General features: G+C 42.4%; 1 protein-coding gene across 1 annotated transcript in view; it reads left to right on the forward strand.

Moving 5' to 3' along the window:
- Positions 1-1,699: 1,699 nt before the first annotated feature.
- The window catches only part of LOC136503409 (glutathione synthetase, chloroplastic-like), a 28,960-nt gene continuing 15,803 nt past the window's right edge, over positions 1,700-14,856 (forward strand). The window contains exons 1-4 of the mRNA XM_066498497.1: positions 1,700-1,714; positions 2,031-2,200; positions 2,590-2,665; positions 2,768-2,898. Coding sequence (XP_066354594.1) covers positions 1,700-1,714; positions 2,031-2,200; positions 2,590-2,665; positions 2,768-2,898 — 392 coding nt within the window. The remainder of the gene's footprint in view (positions 1,715-2,030; positions 2,201-2,589; positions 2,666-2,767; positions 2,899-14,856) is intronic.

A 14,856-nucleotide genomic window follows, 5' to 3' on the forward strand; every position in this document is an offset into this window, starting at 1 on the left:
TATAAAAATTATCTTCATCCGATATCGTATTGAAGGGTTTTCTATTTTTTGAAATTTGAGTCTCATCACGCGACAAAACAGTTTTGTCGCGTGATGAGACTCAAATTTCAAAAAATAGAAAACCCTTCAATACGATGTCGGATGAAGATCATTTTTATATGTAAATTGTAGACCTCGATGAGATCTACAACTTTATAGTTTTAATTTGTTTCATTTAAGGATAGTAAGATGCTCGAAAAAATAATATAAAATTTCAGCACCATATTTTGTCGCGTGATGAGACTCAAATTTCAAAAAATAGAAAACTCTTCGATACGATGTCGGATGAAGATAATTTTTATATGTAAATTGTAGATCTCAATGAGATCTACAACTTTATAGTTTTAAGTTTTTTCATTTGAGGACGTTAAGATGCTCAAAAAAATAATTTAAAATTTCGGCGCCTCCCGAAAATAGAAAACCGCTTTTGAAACCGGCCGAGAACCAAATTCGTCCGGTTTTGATAGTTGGAGGGTGTTTCTTGGCCGGTTTCATAGTTGAAGGTTGAAAATCGAACTTTGGTGCAAGTTGAGGGTTGTAAAGTGTACTTTACCCAAATCTAAATCGCTTGATTGTCAACCGCAACTCATATTGAGCTCGTGTCTAAGACAAAAACTCGTGCTTCCCGAACTGAGATTTGATTGCCCCCACCAAAAATCAGTTTGTGATGCCCTAATCGGGATTTCCCACATTCACACCAAGCTCGTATTCTCTGAATGGAGTTCTCACATAACAATTTAGTTATGCACCTGCATCCACCAACACGGCCCCCTCTCCGCAACGAAGGCCCCTTGCATAATTTTTTCTGGGTCCGTGCCCTTCAGCAGGTGACGGATTTGGTTCTCGAGTCTGTGAATTAGCACCTACATTAGAGATGCGTCTGAAGTATATATTATAGACACGTTTTCTTCATCCACGTCTGTGGTATATGCTCCCTAAAGAGTAAAGATCTACATTTACCAAGTTAACACATCAGAGAGACATTTCAACAGGACTCGCATGTGGTCGAACATTAGAGACACGTTTTATCTCCACGTCACTGAACTGGGTGTCTTGTTAGCTTTTTGCTGTTTTGGAATAGTGCTTGTTGCTATGGCAAAATTTCTAAATTTTTTATACATGAAAAAGTTGAATTATTATATTGAAACATACATGGAGAATTTTTTTTATTTTTAACACTTTTTGTAAACTAATTTTAAATCTAACACTGTTTGTTTTTTTTTTCAAAACTAACACTTTTAGCCATGCCTATTGCCATGGCGCAGCGAAACGCCTGTGCCGCGTCATGCATGGTGGCAGGAGGATGACGTGGCGACGACCGGGGCTGCTGACCAGTGACGTGGCAGGGTCTGCCGCGCCACCGATCTTTTTTTCTTGGTGCTGTTCTTTTTTTCTTGGTGCTCCCTGTTCCTGACTACTACTGTCGTTTTCATCTGGAGGTTCACTGAAATTGGATCTCTCCGGACACTATTTTCAAATATGAAAATACTATTTCAGTTTTGATGTTGAGTGTAAGTTATGGTGCTAGATGGATGGCCACAACCTGACTATTTTCATGTATGAGAATCTTGGGAGGTAGAGAGGGCAATTATGATTCCCATTTGAAGGTTCTATATATTAGCTAAGATGCCGTAAAATAAAGGGGCGACTTATTTAGTACATGGTCGGCAGCTTGGTGCATGCCGGAGATGATGTCCTATATATATTTTAGAATAAATAAGAAAGAACTGTTGATGGAGTGTATTTTTCTTTTTTTGGCGATTGCACAATACAACTTAGACACTCACAACACACGCACACTCACCCCTATGAACGCACACACGTATACCCTAACCCCCTAAGAGCATCTTCGCCGACTGGGCTGGTAAATCCTGGAGGATATCTAAAAAATTGAGTCCTAAAAGTCTAGTTTGGAACATTTCAGTTGAATACAATTTTATAATTGTGATCATGGCAAATTGTATTGATTATCGACAAACCGTGTGTTGCAGAGATCTGGAAAAGCACCCGGTGTTGGTCTACTACACGCTCCATTTTCTCTTTTGCCAATGTCATTTCCAAAATTTTATTGGGATCAGGCGCTTGAGTTGGCTCCTCTTTTCAACGAGCTTGTTGATCGTGTGAGCTTGGATGGGGAGTTCTTGCAACAGACTTTGGCAAGGTTATTCTCTTATGGACTTAAATGGTTAATCCCAACAATAAAAAATCTGCATAAAATGATTTATCTGAAACGTCAAATAGTTCAGTAATGATGGATGAAACTTCAAAATTTTTTGAATTGGATATAAGTTCAGTGCCAAATCAAAACATGATTACTTTTACCTGTTTTTATGTGTCAATGAAGTGCATTTTTTAGGAGAACAATGTAATCATAAAGTAGTCAAAAGATGTAATAACCTAGCATGCATGCTTTGTTTCAAGTGCCTGAAAACTCTGAAAGTTACCTAAAAGCCACCCTTCTCCCAAATAAAAAGGCCTTGAAACTGTTCTTTTGAAGATAGCAACTCTTTCAGTGCTACTCTGATTACTTGGAACTCACAATTCTTTCAGGACGAAAGAGGTCGATTTATTCACTAAAAGGCTTTTAGATATTCACTCGGAGATGATGGAACTGAAGAAGGAGGAGGTAAACATGGCCTTTTTCAGTTGCATTCATCAATTAACAGAAATTATTAATCTCGCATTCTTGCTAACTTAACAAATGGTTAATTATGTATAAATCTTTCAGGAAATACGTTTAGGTCTTACCAGGTCAGACTACATGGTAGATGGAGAAACTGGCTTGCTTCTTCAAGTGGAGCTCAACACCATTTCTACATCTTCCAATGGCCTTGCTTGTGGTGTATCAGAGCTTCACAGGTCTAATAAGAGAAGAACATCAAACACTACGTGAAAAACGGTTTGTAGCAACGGTACAATTTTTTTTTGTAGGGGCGGCTCATGATGGAGCCGCCCCTACAGTGGCGTGCTCGGGAGCCCAAAGACCAGCCGCCCCTACAAATGGAACAGCAGGGGCGGCTGGTGATACGAGCCGCCCCTACAAATGGGTCTGATTTGTAGGGACAGCTCACTCACCAGCCGCCCCTAGTGTTTCTATTTGTAGGGGGTGGCCGGTGATTGAACCGCCCCTACAAATGCCCGGCGTATAATTACCTGCTATTTGTAGGGGCGACTCAATCATCAGGCGCCCCTACAAATGACCCACATATAAAAAAATCTGCAGCACCTTCTTCCTCCTCGGGTCACTCACTCCAACCCGTGAAAGAAAGGTGGGAAGACCTTGGGCACCTCCCAAAAATTGCTCTACTAAGGGGGAAGGTTTTGGTCTCAAATCCTTTGGTGGAGAGATTGTAGAAGGTAAGAAAATGCTATTCCACACTTTTTTTTTAAAGTTTTAATAGTTGGTTAGTGAGTAATTAGAGTTTTGTTTCTCTCTCTCTTCTATGGTGCTTGAGCTACTTATGAAATAAATTAGACCTAAGTTTTAAATGTACTAGGGTAAATTAGGTAGGGGAACAAGATCATACCCTTATTTGGCCCATGTTTCTTGATTTTAATGAACAATTAGTTAATTTTATGGATGTTTCATGTGCATGTAGATCTAGATCTAGGGTTTGTTTTTTTTATTAATTTTGTTTTTGTAAATTTATGTTTGATGAAATTGGACTAGGGTTTGTATGAAAGATATTGGGTAAAATATAATTGTTGCCTTTGAAATTGTTTATTGTAATCAACAAATATGTATTTTAATTATTTATGGATAAATGGGCCATTAATTAATTTTCCTCTACCATGGTGTGTTTGTATGCTTCATGTAATTATATTTGATTTATATTCATATATATCTGAAGTATATGCAATTATTCTCAAGTAATTATTAATTTGATTCATTTTTATATATATCTGAATAAGTAGTCATTTAATGTTTGTTTTGTTATTATTGTAAAAGATGGAGTACATGAACTCTTGGATGTATGGTTCGTTAAGGTTCAAGGCAGATTTCCGTGAAGAGGTGGATAAATTTATTGAAGCCATAAAGAAGCATGCAACGACATTGACAGAGAATAAGGATATAATTATTTATCCCTGTAAAGATTGCAAGAACCGTATGGCATGGACAGATGTGACTATTATCAGATCACATTTGATTATGCGAGGATTTGTTGAGGACTACACAGTGTGGATTCATCATGATGAAACAGTTATTGTTAACGACAAGGATGAGGAGGAATATGACGACAAAACCCTAGAATCCCTGTCCCAATATTCAGCAGAGGTTGATGCACGAATGGATTCCGAGTTTGGCAATGAACAAGGTGGTGATGCTGGTGGTTGGGATGGTAATGACGAAGGTGGTGCCAATAATGATGGTGGAGCATGTGTCAGGGATGGAGATGATTTGAAGGACATGATTCGAGCCCTTGGACCAGAGACTTTACTAAATAGCCCAAAAGGTCTAAAAATTTTGGAAAGTGTGACAAAAACATCGAAGGAGACTGTGTATGGTGTTGAAAAGGGTTGTCCGACACATTGGACATTGCTACGTTTTGTGCTTGAGCTACTCATCCTGAAGGCTAAGTACTGCTACTCAGACTATAGTTTCAATGATCTATTGCATCTCCTGTCATGGGTGCTGCCACAACCAAACTCAGTTCCCGCCAACACATACCAAGCGAAGAAGGTCATAAGTCCATTGACAATGGGGGTTGAAAAAAATCCATGCATGCCCCAACCACTGTATACTTTTTCATGGCGAAACGTTCAAGTCACTAGATAAATGTCCCCGGTGTGGGGCCAGCCGGTACAAGAACAATGACCTTTACGGTGGGGATAAAGCCTCCACGAGGAAACAGAGGAATAAGAAGGGTACAAAAAGGTGGTATAAGAATCTCAGCCCTAGAGGACACTCCATTAGGCAATGATGCAAAGCAGAGAAGAATTCCTGCCTTGGTAATGTGGTACCTGCCAGTGACCGACCGCTTGAGACGTATCTTCCTAAACCCTAAATAAGCCGCACTCATGACATTGTGGGATGATGAGCGCAAGGTGGATGATGATAATATTGCACACCCGGGTGATTATAGTCAGTGGCAAAGGTTCGATGAGAAGCACAAAGAATTCAGTGATGACCCAAGGAATGTACGATTTGGCTTGAGCACCGATGGAATGAATCCCTTCAATGAGAGGATGAGTGACCATAGCACTTGGCCAGTGATCTTGACCATGTACAACATCCCAATGTGGTTGTGTCAGAAGAGAAAGTACCTTCTCCTCACTATTCTTAATTCTGGCCCTAAACAACCAGGCATTGATATAGACGTGTTCCTCGAGCATTTGATGCAAGAAATGGAGAGGCTATGGAGCATAGGGAGCCGATGTACGATGCGTTCTGAAAGGACTTCATATGTAGAGCAATAATATTTATTACTACCAATGATTACTCTGCGCTATTTGCTTTGTCTGGATAGATCAAAGGGAAGACAGGATGCTTGGTTTGCTTGGATGGTACTACATGGGTGTACCTGGATGCATCCAAGAAGATAGTTTACCTAAGGAACCGACGCTTCTTAAGGACAAGTCACAAGTACCGCAGCAAATTGTTCTTTAGATTTTATGACAACACCCTGGAGATTGAACCCCCTCCGAAGAGATGTCATAACGGAGAACACGTGTACAGAATGGTGAAAAACATACGCGTCGTCTATGGAAAGAAGAGTCCAGATGGGACGAACAAAGATAGAAGCACACCTCCTGTCGAAGGCGTACCTTTCAAGAAACAATCAATCTTCTTTCAGTATCTGCCTTATTGTCCATACTTGAAGGTCCCCCATGCCATTGATGCTATGCATGTACAAAAAAATATCTTTGAGGGTCTCATTGCTACCTTGATGGACACAGGCAAGTCAAAGGATGGTCTGAAAGCACGAAAAGACATGGTGCAGCTAAACGTGATGCCACAGCTTCACCCGGTACCTGAGGCTAATGGAAAATACACTCTGCCCATGGCGTGCTTCAACCTAACACCAGACGAAAAGAGAGCTATATGCACTTTCCTAAGGGAGGTCAAAGTCCCGACTGGGTTTTCAGCAAATGTGAAGAAGCTAGTGTCGATGAAGGACTTGTCAATAACACACTACAAGGCTCACGATTGTCATGTGATGCTGACAGTGTTTCTACCTATTGCAATCAGGGCTATAAAGCCAGAGTTCTTGAAAATAGCCATCACCCACATGTGCTACTTCTTTTCGAAGATCTCACAGAAGATGATTAGCAAGCAAGAGCTGAGTTACCTACATGAATTTGTGGTGGAGACACAAAACTAACAAGAGATGTGTTTACCTCCTGCTTTTTTGATATAATGCCACATCTCATGATTCATATGGTTCATCAGATACAGGCAATGGGCCCTTGCTACTTGCATAAAATGTGGTCCTACGAGCGGTTCATGTCAGTTCTAAGTTAATACGTGCATAATCGAGCATACCCAGAGGGCTCCATGATAGAGGGTTATAGTACCGAAGAAGTCGTCGAGTACTGTCAAGAGTACCTAAAAGTACAGAAAGGGATTGGTAAACTCGATTCTCGTCAAAAGGGTAGGCTGGCTGGGAAGGGCACCAGTGGTAGAAAAGTGTTCATCGACCATTGAAAGTGCATCTAGCCCTTTAGTGGGTTTTGGTTGATTGAATGACAACGTGATTAAAGGACTAACCCGTTTGCTAAGTGTGAACAGGTAATAGGTTATCTCACAGGTACTTAATGAAAGCCAAAATGATGTGTTGTTGTATAAACAATCTAGTTCAAGCACAAGACAACAATGCAAATGGAATTCATGTGGAGGCTTATTTCTTGTGGGATTTCCATGTACTATGTGAAAGCAAGCTTATGATTATTAGTTAATGAGACATGAGGGATTGCATATGGAATGGTCTCATATTTGAAGCTTGCTAAATTAAAATGAAAAAGATAACAATACATATGAATGGATGATTCAACACAAGATGTGACTTGATGGCTTGAGATGGTGAAGATAGCAAGGAAAGGCTTCGAGGTACTAAGCAAGGGTGAAGGGCAAGCGACGGCTTGGCGGCCGAAGAACCTAGCTAGGGTGAAGAAGAAAGTACTTGCATTTAGTTGAGGTACTAATCAAGCTAAGATGGTCATATTGATGTGAAGAATCAAATCTATAATGAAGTATTTGATGGAAGTGACTTGATACATTTGGGGTTATTCAAATTTGATGAATGGAATCAAGTCACATGCTCAAGATGGCTATGCTCAAGTGAAAAGATCAACATCAACTTGTTAGCACCCTTACTTGATGAAGATTGGAAGGGACGGCATCAATTCAAAAGAAATCAACTCAAGTGGTATAAATTCATTTTTCCTTTGATCTTGAGTTTAATAGGTATGCCATACTATTAAGAGGGATGCATCATGTTGATAGATAATGTTTCATAAGTGCTCAAGCCAACCCATGTGAGGTTTGATTATTTGAGCGACAAAAGTGCTAACTAATTTCTTGCTGGTCTGGCAATACTGGACGTGTCCGGTATTCATACCAGACGTGTCCGGTATTTGTCCAGCAGCTATAAAATTGTTGTTCTCGGGTTGGTTCGTCGGGAGTTCCGACGTAGGTTGGGAGTTCCGACGGTCGGGAATCCCGGCATGGGTCGAGAGTTCCGACGTCTCGCACTTCAACAGACTTGGAGGTTACACTGTCCTGGTCATACCGGATGTGTCTGGTATTCATACCGAACGTGTCCGGTATGGATGACCAGAAGCCAATGGCTAGTTTTCAAAAGCCTTGAGGGTCGGGAGTTCCGATGTGAGTCGGGAGTTCTGACGGTCGGGAGTTCCGACATACGTCGGGAGTTCCGACACCTCACTAACTTTAACTCAGTTACATGTTTTTCAAAATTGCTGAGGGTCGGGGGTTCCGACTTGAGTCGGGAGTTCCGACGGTCGAAAGTCCCGGCATACTTCGGGAGTTCCGACGCCTCACAACATCACTGTAACTTAGTTACCGTTAGCGCAGTGTGAGTCATACCAGACGTGTCCGGTATTGCAACGGCTAGTTTTTCAAGGGGGCTATAAATACCCCCAAGCCTCCACCTTTGGAGGCTGCTGATTCTGCTAAGATAGACACACGTTTTTGAGCCTTGCCAACTCTCCTAAACCCTCTCTTAGTGAGTGTGTGATCCAAATTACAAAATCAATTTGTGGGTTAAGAGAGAATTTGAAAAAGAGAGCAAGCCACCACTTGAGCACTTGTGCATATTGTCAATCTCGTGATTCGCATTTGTTACTCTTGGACTCTTCGGTCCTAGACGGCTAGGCGTCGCCGGAGAGCAACCGAGAGATTGTGGTTGCTTCGGAAAGTTTGTAACGGTCGATTCCGCCGCCTCGGAATCAAATTAGTGGAAGGAGGAAAAGGAGTTGGAAAAGACTCCGGCTAGAGTGACCTTCGTGGTACCCTCTAGGGCTGACCTTCGCTGGGTCGCCCGCAGCCCCCTCAACGGAGAGTAGGACTCGAACGAGTCCGAACTTCGGTAAAACAAATATCATGTCTAAATTCGCATTTCATTTGATATTTGTGTTGCTCTAGCTGTTCTGCAGGTTCTCTGTGTATATTGTCATCTCCACTAGGTGCCTGCAGCTTGGTTTGAAGATAGAAATCGAAAGGAGCAAGTTCGGGGCTGATCTGCAGAAATCGTGTATACCGGACACGTCCGGTATTCATACCGGACACGTCCGGTATTTCCTGCCTGCACTGAAATATTTATTCTCTGTTCTAACTTGGTGTTGCAGGGTTGTAGCTTCTAGATATATTCTTTATACCTTGTTTTACTTTGTGGCTAACTTGCGAGGGGTGGTAGTACTCTTAATTTGGAGTTTCCATTTTGGAAACTCCCCTTTCTAATTGTTTCCGCATTTAAAGGTGTTAATTATCAGAAACGCCTATTCACCCCCCTCTAGGCGGCATCCTAGGTCCTTTCAATTGGTATCAGAGCGAGGTTCTCACCTAAAGCTTCACCGTCGTGAGAAAAGGATGTCGACGCCTATCGAGTTGGAGCCGGTGCTTCTCCAAAATGATGGTTCAAACTTTCTACCTTGGTCAATTAATGTACTCAATGCTTTTAGAGATATTAGTCCTCTTGTTGAGCATATTGTGGATGCAAGCATACCTCTTCCTATAGTTGATTGGAGCAACTACAAAAATTTATCAAAAGAGGAAGAGATATGCGTGCAACTCAATGCTCAAGCTATTAATGTCATTTTGAGTACATTAAGTGTAGAGGTTCAAGATGAGGCAATATTCAATGGACAACCACCTCCGGAGAGTGCTCATCTCATTTGGACTAGACTTTTTGATTTATATGGAAAATCCAAATGTGATGATGCACTTGAGATCGAGTCAATGGAAAGTATGTCCATTGTGTCTTCATACAGCGAAGAAGCCTCACAAGACCTCAAGAGTGCCGAGCCAGAGCAAGAAGTGCAAGCAGCGCATGACCTGTTGTCTGCCTGCATGTACCGGACATGTCCGGTATGCCTGCCGGACGTGTCCGGTATGGCCGAGGCAGCTGACCAGCAAGCAGCTGTTTGCAACGATGCTCAAGCCCGGTGGCAACCAAGTGATGAGTCAATCTCAGTATCTCATGATAGTCATCACTTGTGTCTCATGGCCAAGAAAAGCAAGAAGAATAGTAACAAGAAAGATCAAGAAAAGGAGAAGGCTCAAGTGGATGATCAAGATAAGAGTGATATTGAAGTTGAAGACAACTACAACCTTGATCATCTCAACCATAAAGACAAGTTCATCATCATGAAGATAGTTGAAAAGAATGATGAGCTTGAAGAAGAGATTGAGAAGCAAGAGCAATCGCTTCAAAATCAAGAAAAGTTTCTCATCTCCAAATTGCAAGAGCTAAAGGCAATAAATGAGAGGTATGAAAAATTGTTAATTGAGCATGCTTTAGTTACTAACTCCTCTTCTAGTGTTTCACAACTAGAGAAGGAAAACTTTGAGCTCAAGGCAAGGCTAGATGAACTATCAAGCAAGTATAATGAGCTACAAGCAAATTATGTTCATCTAAAGTGCTCTCATGAGGAAGTAGTAGAATCAAGCATCATGCTTGAGGTGGCTGATGAGGTTGTGATTACATCGGTAAAATTCTCTCAACCTCTCACACATCCGCTCACTAGTACACCATCTCAATTAAATATTTCTTGTACTAATGAATGTGCTCCTCAAGCAAGCCAATCTTCGATTGAGCTAAATCTTATAGAAAACATAGAGCTCAAAGAAGAAGTGCAAAGATTAAAGAAAGATGTGATTTGGTTGAAGGGTAAGGAGAAAGCACAACCTTCTCAAGATAACCGTGATAACATGGTGAAGAAGCTTGAGAAGGGTTCAAACCTTGCTTCCTCCAAAGCCCAACAAAAGAATCACATCTCAAGCAAGGCCAACACAACCAAGAGCAAGAAACATGGAAAAAGGATGTGCTATGGTTGTGGATTGTATGGACATGAGTGGGCTATGTGTCCACACAAGAGTTGGGCCGACAAGGTTGAAGCCGCCAATCAAAAGGCTTCTACCAAGGAGGCCAAGCAAGTGAAGAGTCATGGACAAAGTGCTTGTCTCATGAGCAAGAAATTGGGGCATCCTACCAAGAAATGCCCAATGTACAAAGAGGCAAGAAAGGAAACCCAAGTTGCAACTAGAAGATGCTATGGGTGTAATGAGATGGGCCACAAGGTTGATAGATGTCCATACAAGCAAAGCAAGCATAGAGCACACAAAGGCCGCATATGCTATGCTTGTAGAAGAAAGGGGCATCTAAGCTATGAATGCCCAAATGGTAAAACTCCTAAGCCAAACACATTTGTTTATAATGATATGCTTAGGAAGACCACAAATGGAGTTAGCACTAGTAAGGTGATGTGTTCACCACAAACTAATGCTAAAGCCATTTGGGTGCCTAAGCACTTATTGACTAACTCAAAAGGACCCAACAAGAGTTGGGTACCAAAGTGTGCTTAGGTTAATGATGTAGGTACTTGGTGATGAGATGAAGGTTTCGGGGTGGTTGAGCAAGCAATTTGATAATATTCACTCAATCTATCAACCAATTCTTATCATAATCCCTTATATGGCTGACCCGAAGCATAATTCAATAAATATATCATCTATTTCATCCTCATCATTGGTAACAAGTACCTAAACTTTATATCATAGCCACTTTGTTCGGTTTGTGTACAAAAGGTCACAAATAGACATATTTGTGAAATATTGAAAGTGGTTAATAAGTTTTACTTGATGTTTATCATATTTGCCATATGATGCCTTTATTAGCTCTCTAGTAGAGTAATTTATTTGTTGAGATGCAAGTATACAATAAATAAATATTACAGTTAAAACGAAGAATCACAAGCAGCAAATTAATTGGTTCTGTCTTGCACCTATCGGACGTGTCCGGTATTACTATCGGACGTGTCCGGTATGGCCAGGGACAGAAAGTCAGTGTTTCCGTCCTGTGTATTCCGGACGTGTCCGGTATACTACCGGACATGTCCGGTATTGCATGGACCAGAACACTAATTGTGTTGCAACTGAGTATTCGATCCATACATTTTTCATTATATCCCTAACATACTCAGAAGCTTGTGTTTTATCAAATCTAAGTGGATTGTGAGCATCTCTTAAACTCACTTTTAAATATGGCAATCTTATTTGGTTTATGGTCAAAATGAAAATTGGCTCTCAATTTCTTATCAGAATAAAAGTGCTTGTTGAAAGTCATTCAAAATACTTGAAGCACTTATTTAGGGGGAGCTAAATTTCTATTTTGCACCATTGTGGACTAACAAATTTATCTAGCACTCTTTGTAGTCCTTTGGATGAAAAATTGAATTTGTATCAAGCATGATTACTTGGCAATCAAGGTCAACATAAAGATTATCATGCCATGTATCTTCTTAGTGGTATTCTTGTGGGCTCAAGGCAAAGGTATGTTTTTACATACATGTATTGTAAGTGCATCTAAGGCCCTTTACATGTTAGAATGTGCATTTGTGTGACATAGGAGAGATGTTTTTCAAAACCCATAACTAGCATGTGTAGGTGGTGTGAATTTGAAAAACTATTTGAATCTTGGTCTTTGCGACCTAGCCCTGTCATGTGGTGATTATGGCTCTCCTTGATTGTTTGATCGGCTAATCACACATGACATGGTTTTTCTTAAGTCCACAATCTACTTTGTCTCACTTTATCTCTCTCAAGCAAGCAAATTATTGATTATGCCATATATTTGGAAAAGAGAAAATAAATTGATGGCATTCAATAAGAAAAGTGATAGTACTCGGTTTGGATCAAGATCATACACCTTTTTGGACTGAGCAACAACAGAGAAAGGGATTGGAAGAGTGAGAACACATTTTGGAATTATTTGGGCCAGCCCGCGTATACCGGACGTGTCCGGTATTCTACCGGACGTGTCCGGTATGAGCGGGACTATAAAAACAGAGCATACCCCTTCGGCCCAAACAGACTTGCCTCCTCCAAATCAACCAGCCGACGCCCTTCTTCCCACCTAGGGCGACCAAGGATTTCACCAAGGAAAAGAGAGAGAGGGAGATTGCATTGGAGAAGGCTTGGATCAAGGATTGAAGGCCCATGGATTTGGATTTCACATCGCTCTCTCTTCTCTCCTCTCAAGGTACCCTAATCACGGACCTCGTCCGATCTACTTGGTCAATACATGATTTGAAAATTCCTTCGGTCAATATGCTGCATTGGTGATGGAGAAGCAATGCCCAAAGTTTGGTATTAATCCGTGTTGGTTTGAATCAAGGAACCCTGGTTAGGGTTGCTGGTCGCCCATACCGGACGTGTCCGGTATGCTACCGGACGTGTCCGGTATGACCCAGCAGAGCAGGCTCTCTGCTTCCTTTGATTCAATGCTATCCTAGAATTGTTTATTAGGCACAGTTTCTTCTGTATCTATGTTTTGCAAACCTTGTGACAATGGTGTGTCGAGGTGATTGTAAAACCTTGGATAAAAGAATCTATGTCTAATTACAATTCAAGAATAAGCTATGGGCATGTATCTAAAATTCTTTGGAAATCTTTGGATACAGGACAGCAGCCATGAGTGGACGACAGGAGCCGAGGTCCAAGCACAGGCATGATCCAGCACTTGAGAAGTACAAGAAGGCGAGACAGGATATGCATCCTGGATTTCAGCCGACCAGCAGGAGGTCCACCAGGGCTGCCTCTAGTGCAGCAGCTCAGTATGCAGAGGGGATCCAGGAGCTCTTCTTCTGACACAGACACTGATGAGTTCAGAGTGGAGTCTAGAGATGAAAGAAAGAGGAAGAGCACTGATAGAGGATCAGATGGTGACAGCTCAGATGAGGAGCAGGAGATTGAGGAGGAGGAGTCAGTTCCTCCAGTTCAGCACCAGCCTGGTCAGGGGATGCATTATGGTCTTCTTGAGACACGTCTGCCCAATGTGCCCTCCTATGTTCCCAGAGTTGATTACAGAGGAAAGGGTATGACCAGGAGAGCTAGAGATGAGCGAAGGGTTGATCCGAGGGGCTTACCTAAGGTTCAGTACGATCACCGCTTCAGACAGCCTTTCACCTGGACTTCTACTCCAGTGTGATTCTCACCAGGAACCCTGTGATTGCCAGGTCTCAGTGGATTGACTGGCAGTACTGTTACAGAGTTGCAGAAGGCCTCAGTTGATCATGCCATTGCCATTTGCCAGCGCACTGGGGTTTATGAGATCATGGAGTTCCAGCATGACTGGAACACAGAGGTAGTAGCTCAGTTCTATGCTACTCTGTTTGTTGAGGAGGATGAGCGGCGGATGCACTGGATGCTTGAGGGCCTAGTGGTACAGTGTTGACTATGATGTTTTTGCCGCCCACCTTGGCTTCTCAGAGGATGATCTCCAGAGGGACAGGATCCACACCGAGCAGGTGTTACCCCCTGAGCAGCTCGCATATATGTATCCTCCTGGTGGTGAGAGAGGAGCTGTGGGGAAGGTTCTAGGTCTTCACCCTACCTACAGATACCTAGGACAGGATGTTCAGGAAGACTATTGACTGCAAGGGTGGAGACAAGGGCAACATTGCAGATTATTCCAGGAACCTACTCCACAGGATGGCACCTGATGCTCGGCCCTTCAGCGTGTTTGATTTTATTTGGTCCGAGATCAGGAGTGTTGGAGAGAGGCCCCTCAAGGGCTGTGGTTTTGCTCCTTATATCATGCATATGATTGAGCAGGTGACTAGGGCACACATTCGAGTATGATAAGATTCACAAGGCCCTAAAGATTATTGCAGATCTGCCTGAGACAGGGTTACCTCCAGCAGGACCAGGAGGAGCAGCAGCAGCACCAGAGGCAGATGCACCTGGGAGTGGTGCACCAGCAGGAGCTTCACCTTCACCACGTGCTCCTTCACATTCTACTTCACGCCGTGGCAGTCCTCCCTCGCCTATCCGCAGGCTTTTCAGCTCCATATTTGGGATGTGCCGTGACATCCAGACTAGGCAGCAGAAGGAGAGGGAGGCTAGGAGGAAGGACACTCGGACTTTGAAGCAAATTGCTTCTAATCTTGAGCTTGATCCTCCTAGATCTCCTCTATCAGATGAGGCAGCTAGTGAGCCTGAGACTGAGGAGCAGCAGCAGGCTAGATATGATAGAGAGTATGTTGAGTTCATACAGCGACAGCAGCAGCAGCAGGCACCTGAGCACCCTGACACTCTACCACTTCAGGCTCGTGTGCCTACTCACTCTCAGCCACGTC

This window comes from Miscanthus floridulus, chromosome 14, assembly GCF_019320115.1.
Source record: "Miscanthus floridulus cultivar M001 chromosome 14, ASM1932011v1, whole genome shotgun sequence".
Classification (NCBI taxonomy): Eukaryota; Viridiplantae; Streptophyta; class Magnoliopsida; order Poales; family Poaceae; genus Miscanthus; species Miscanthus floridulus.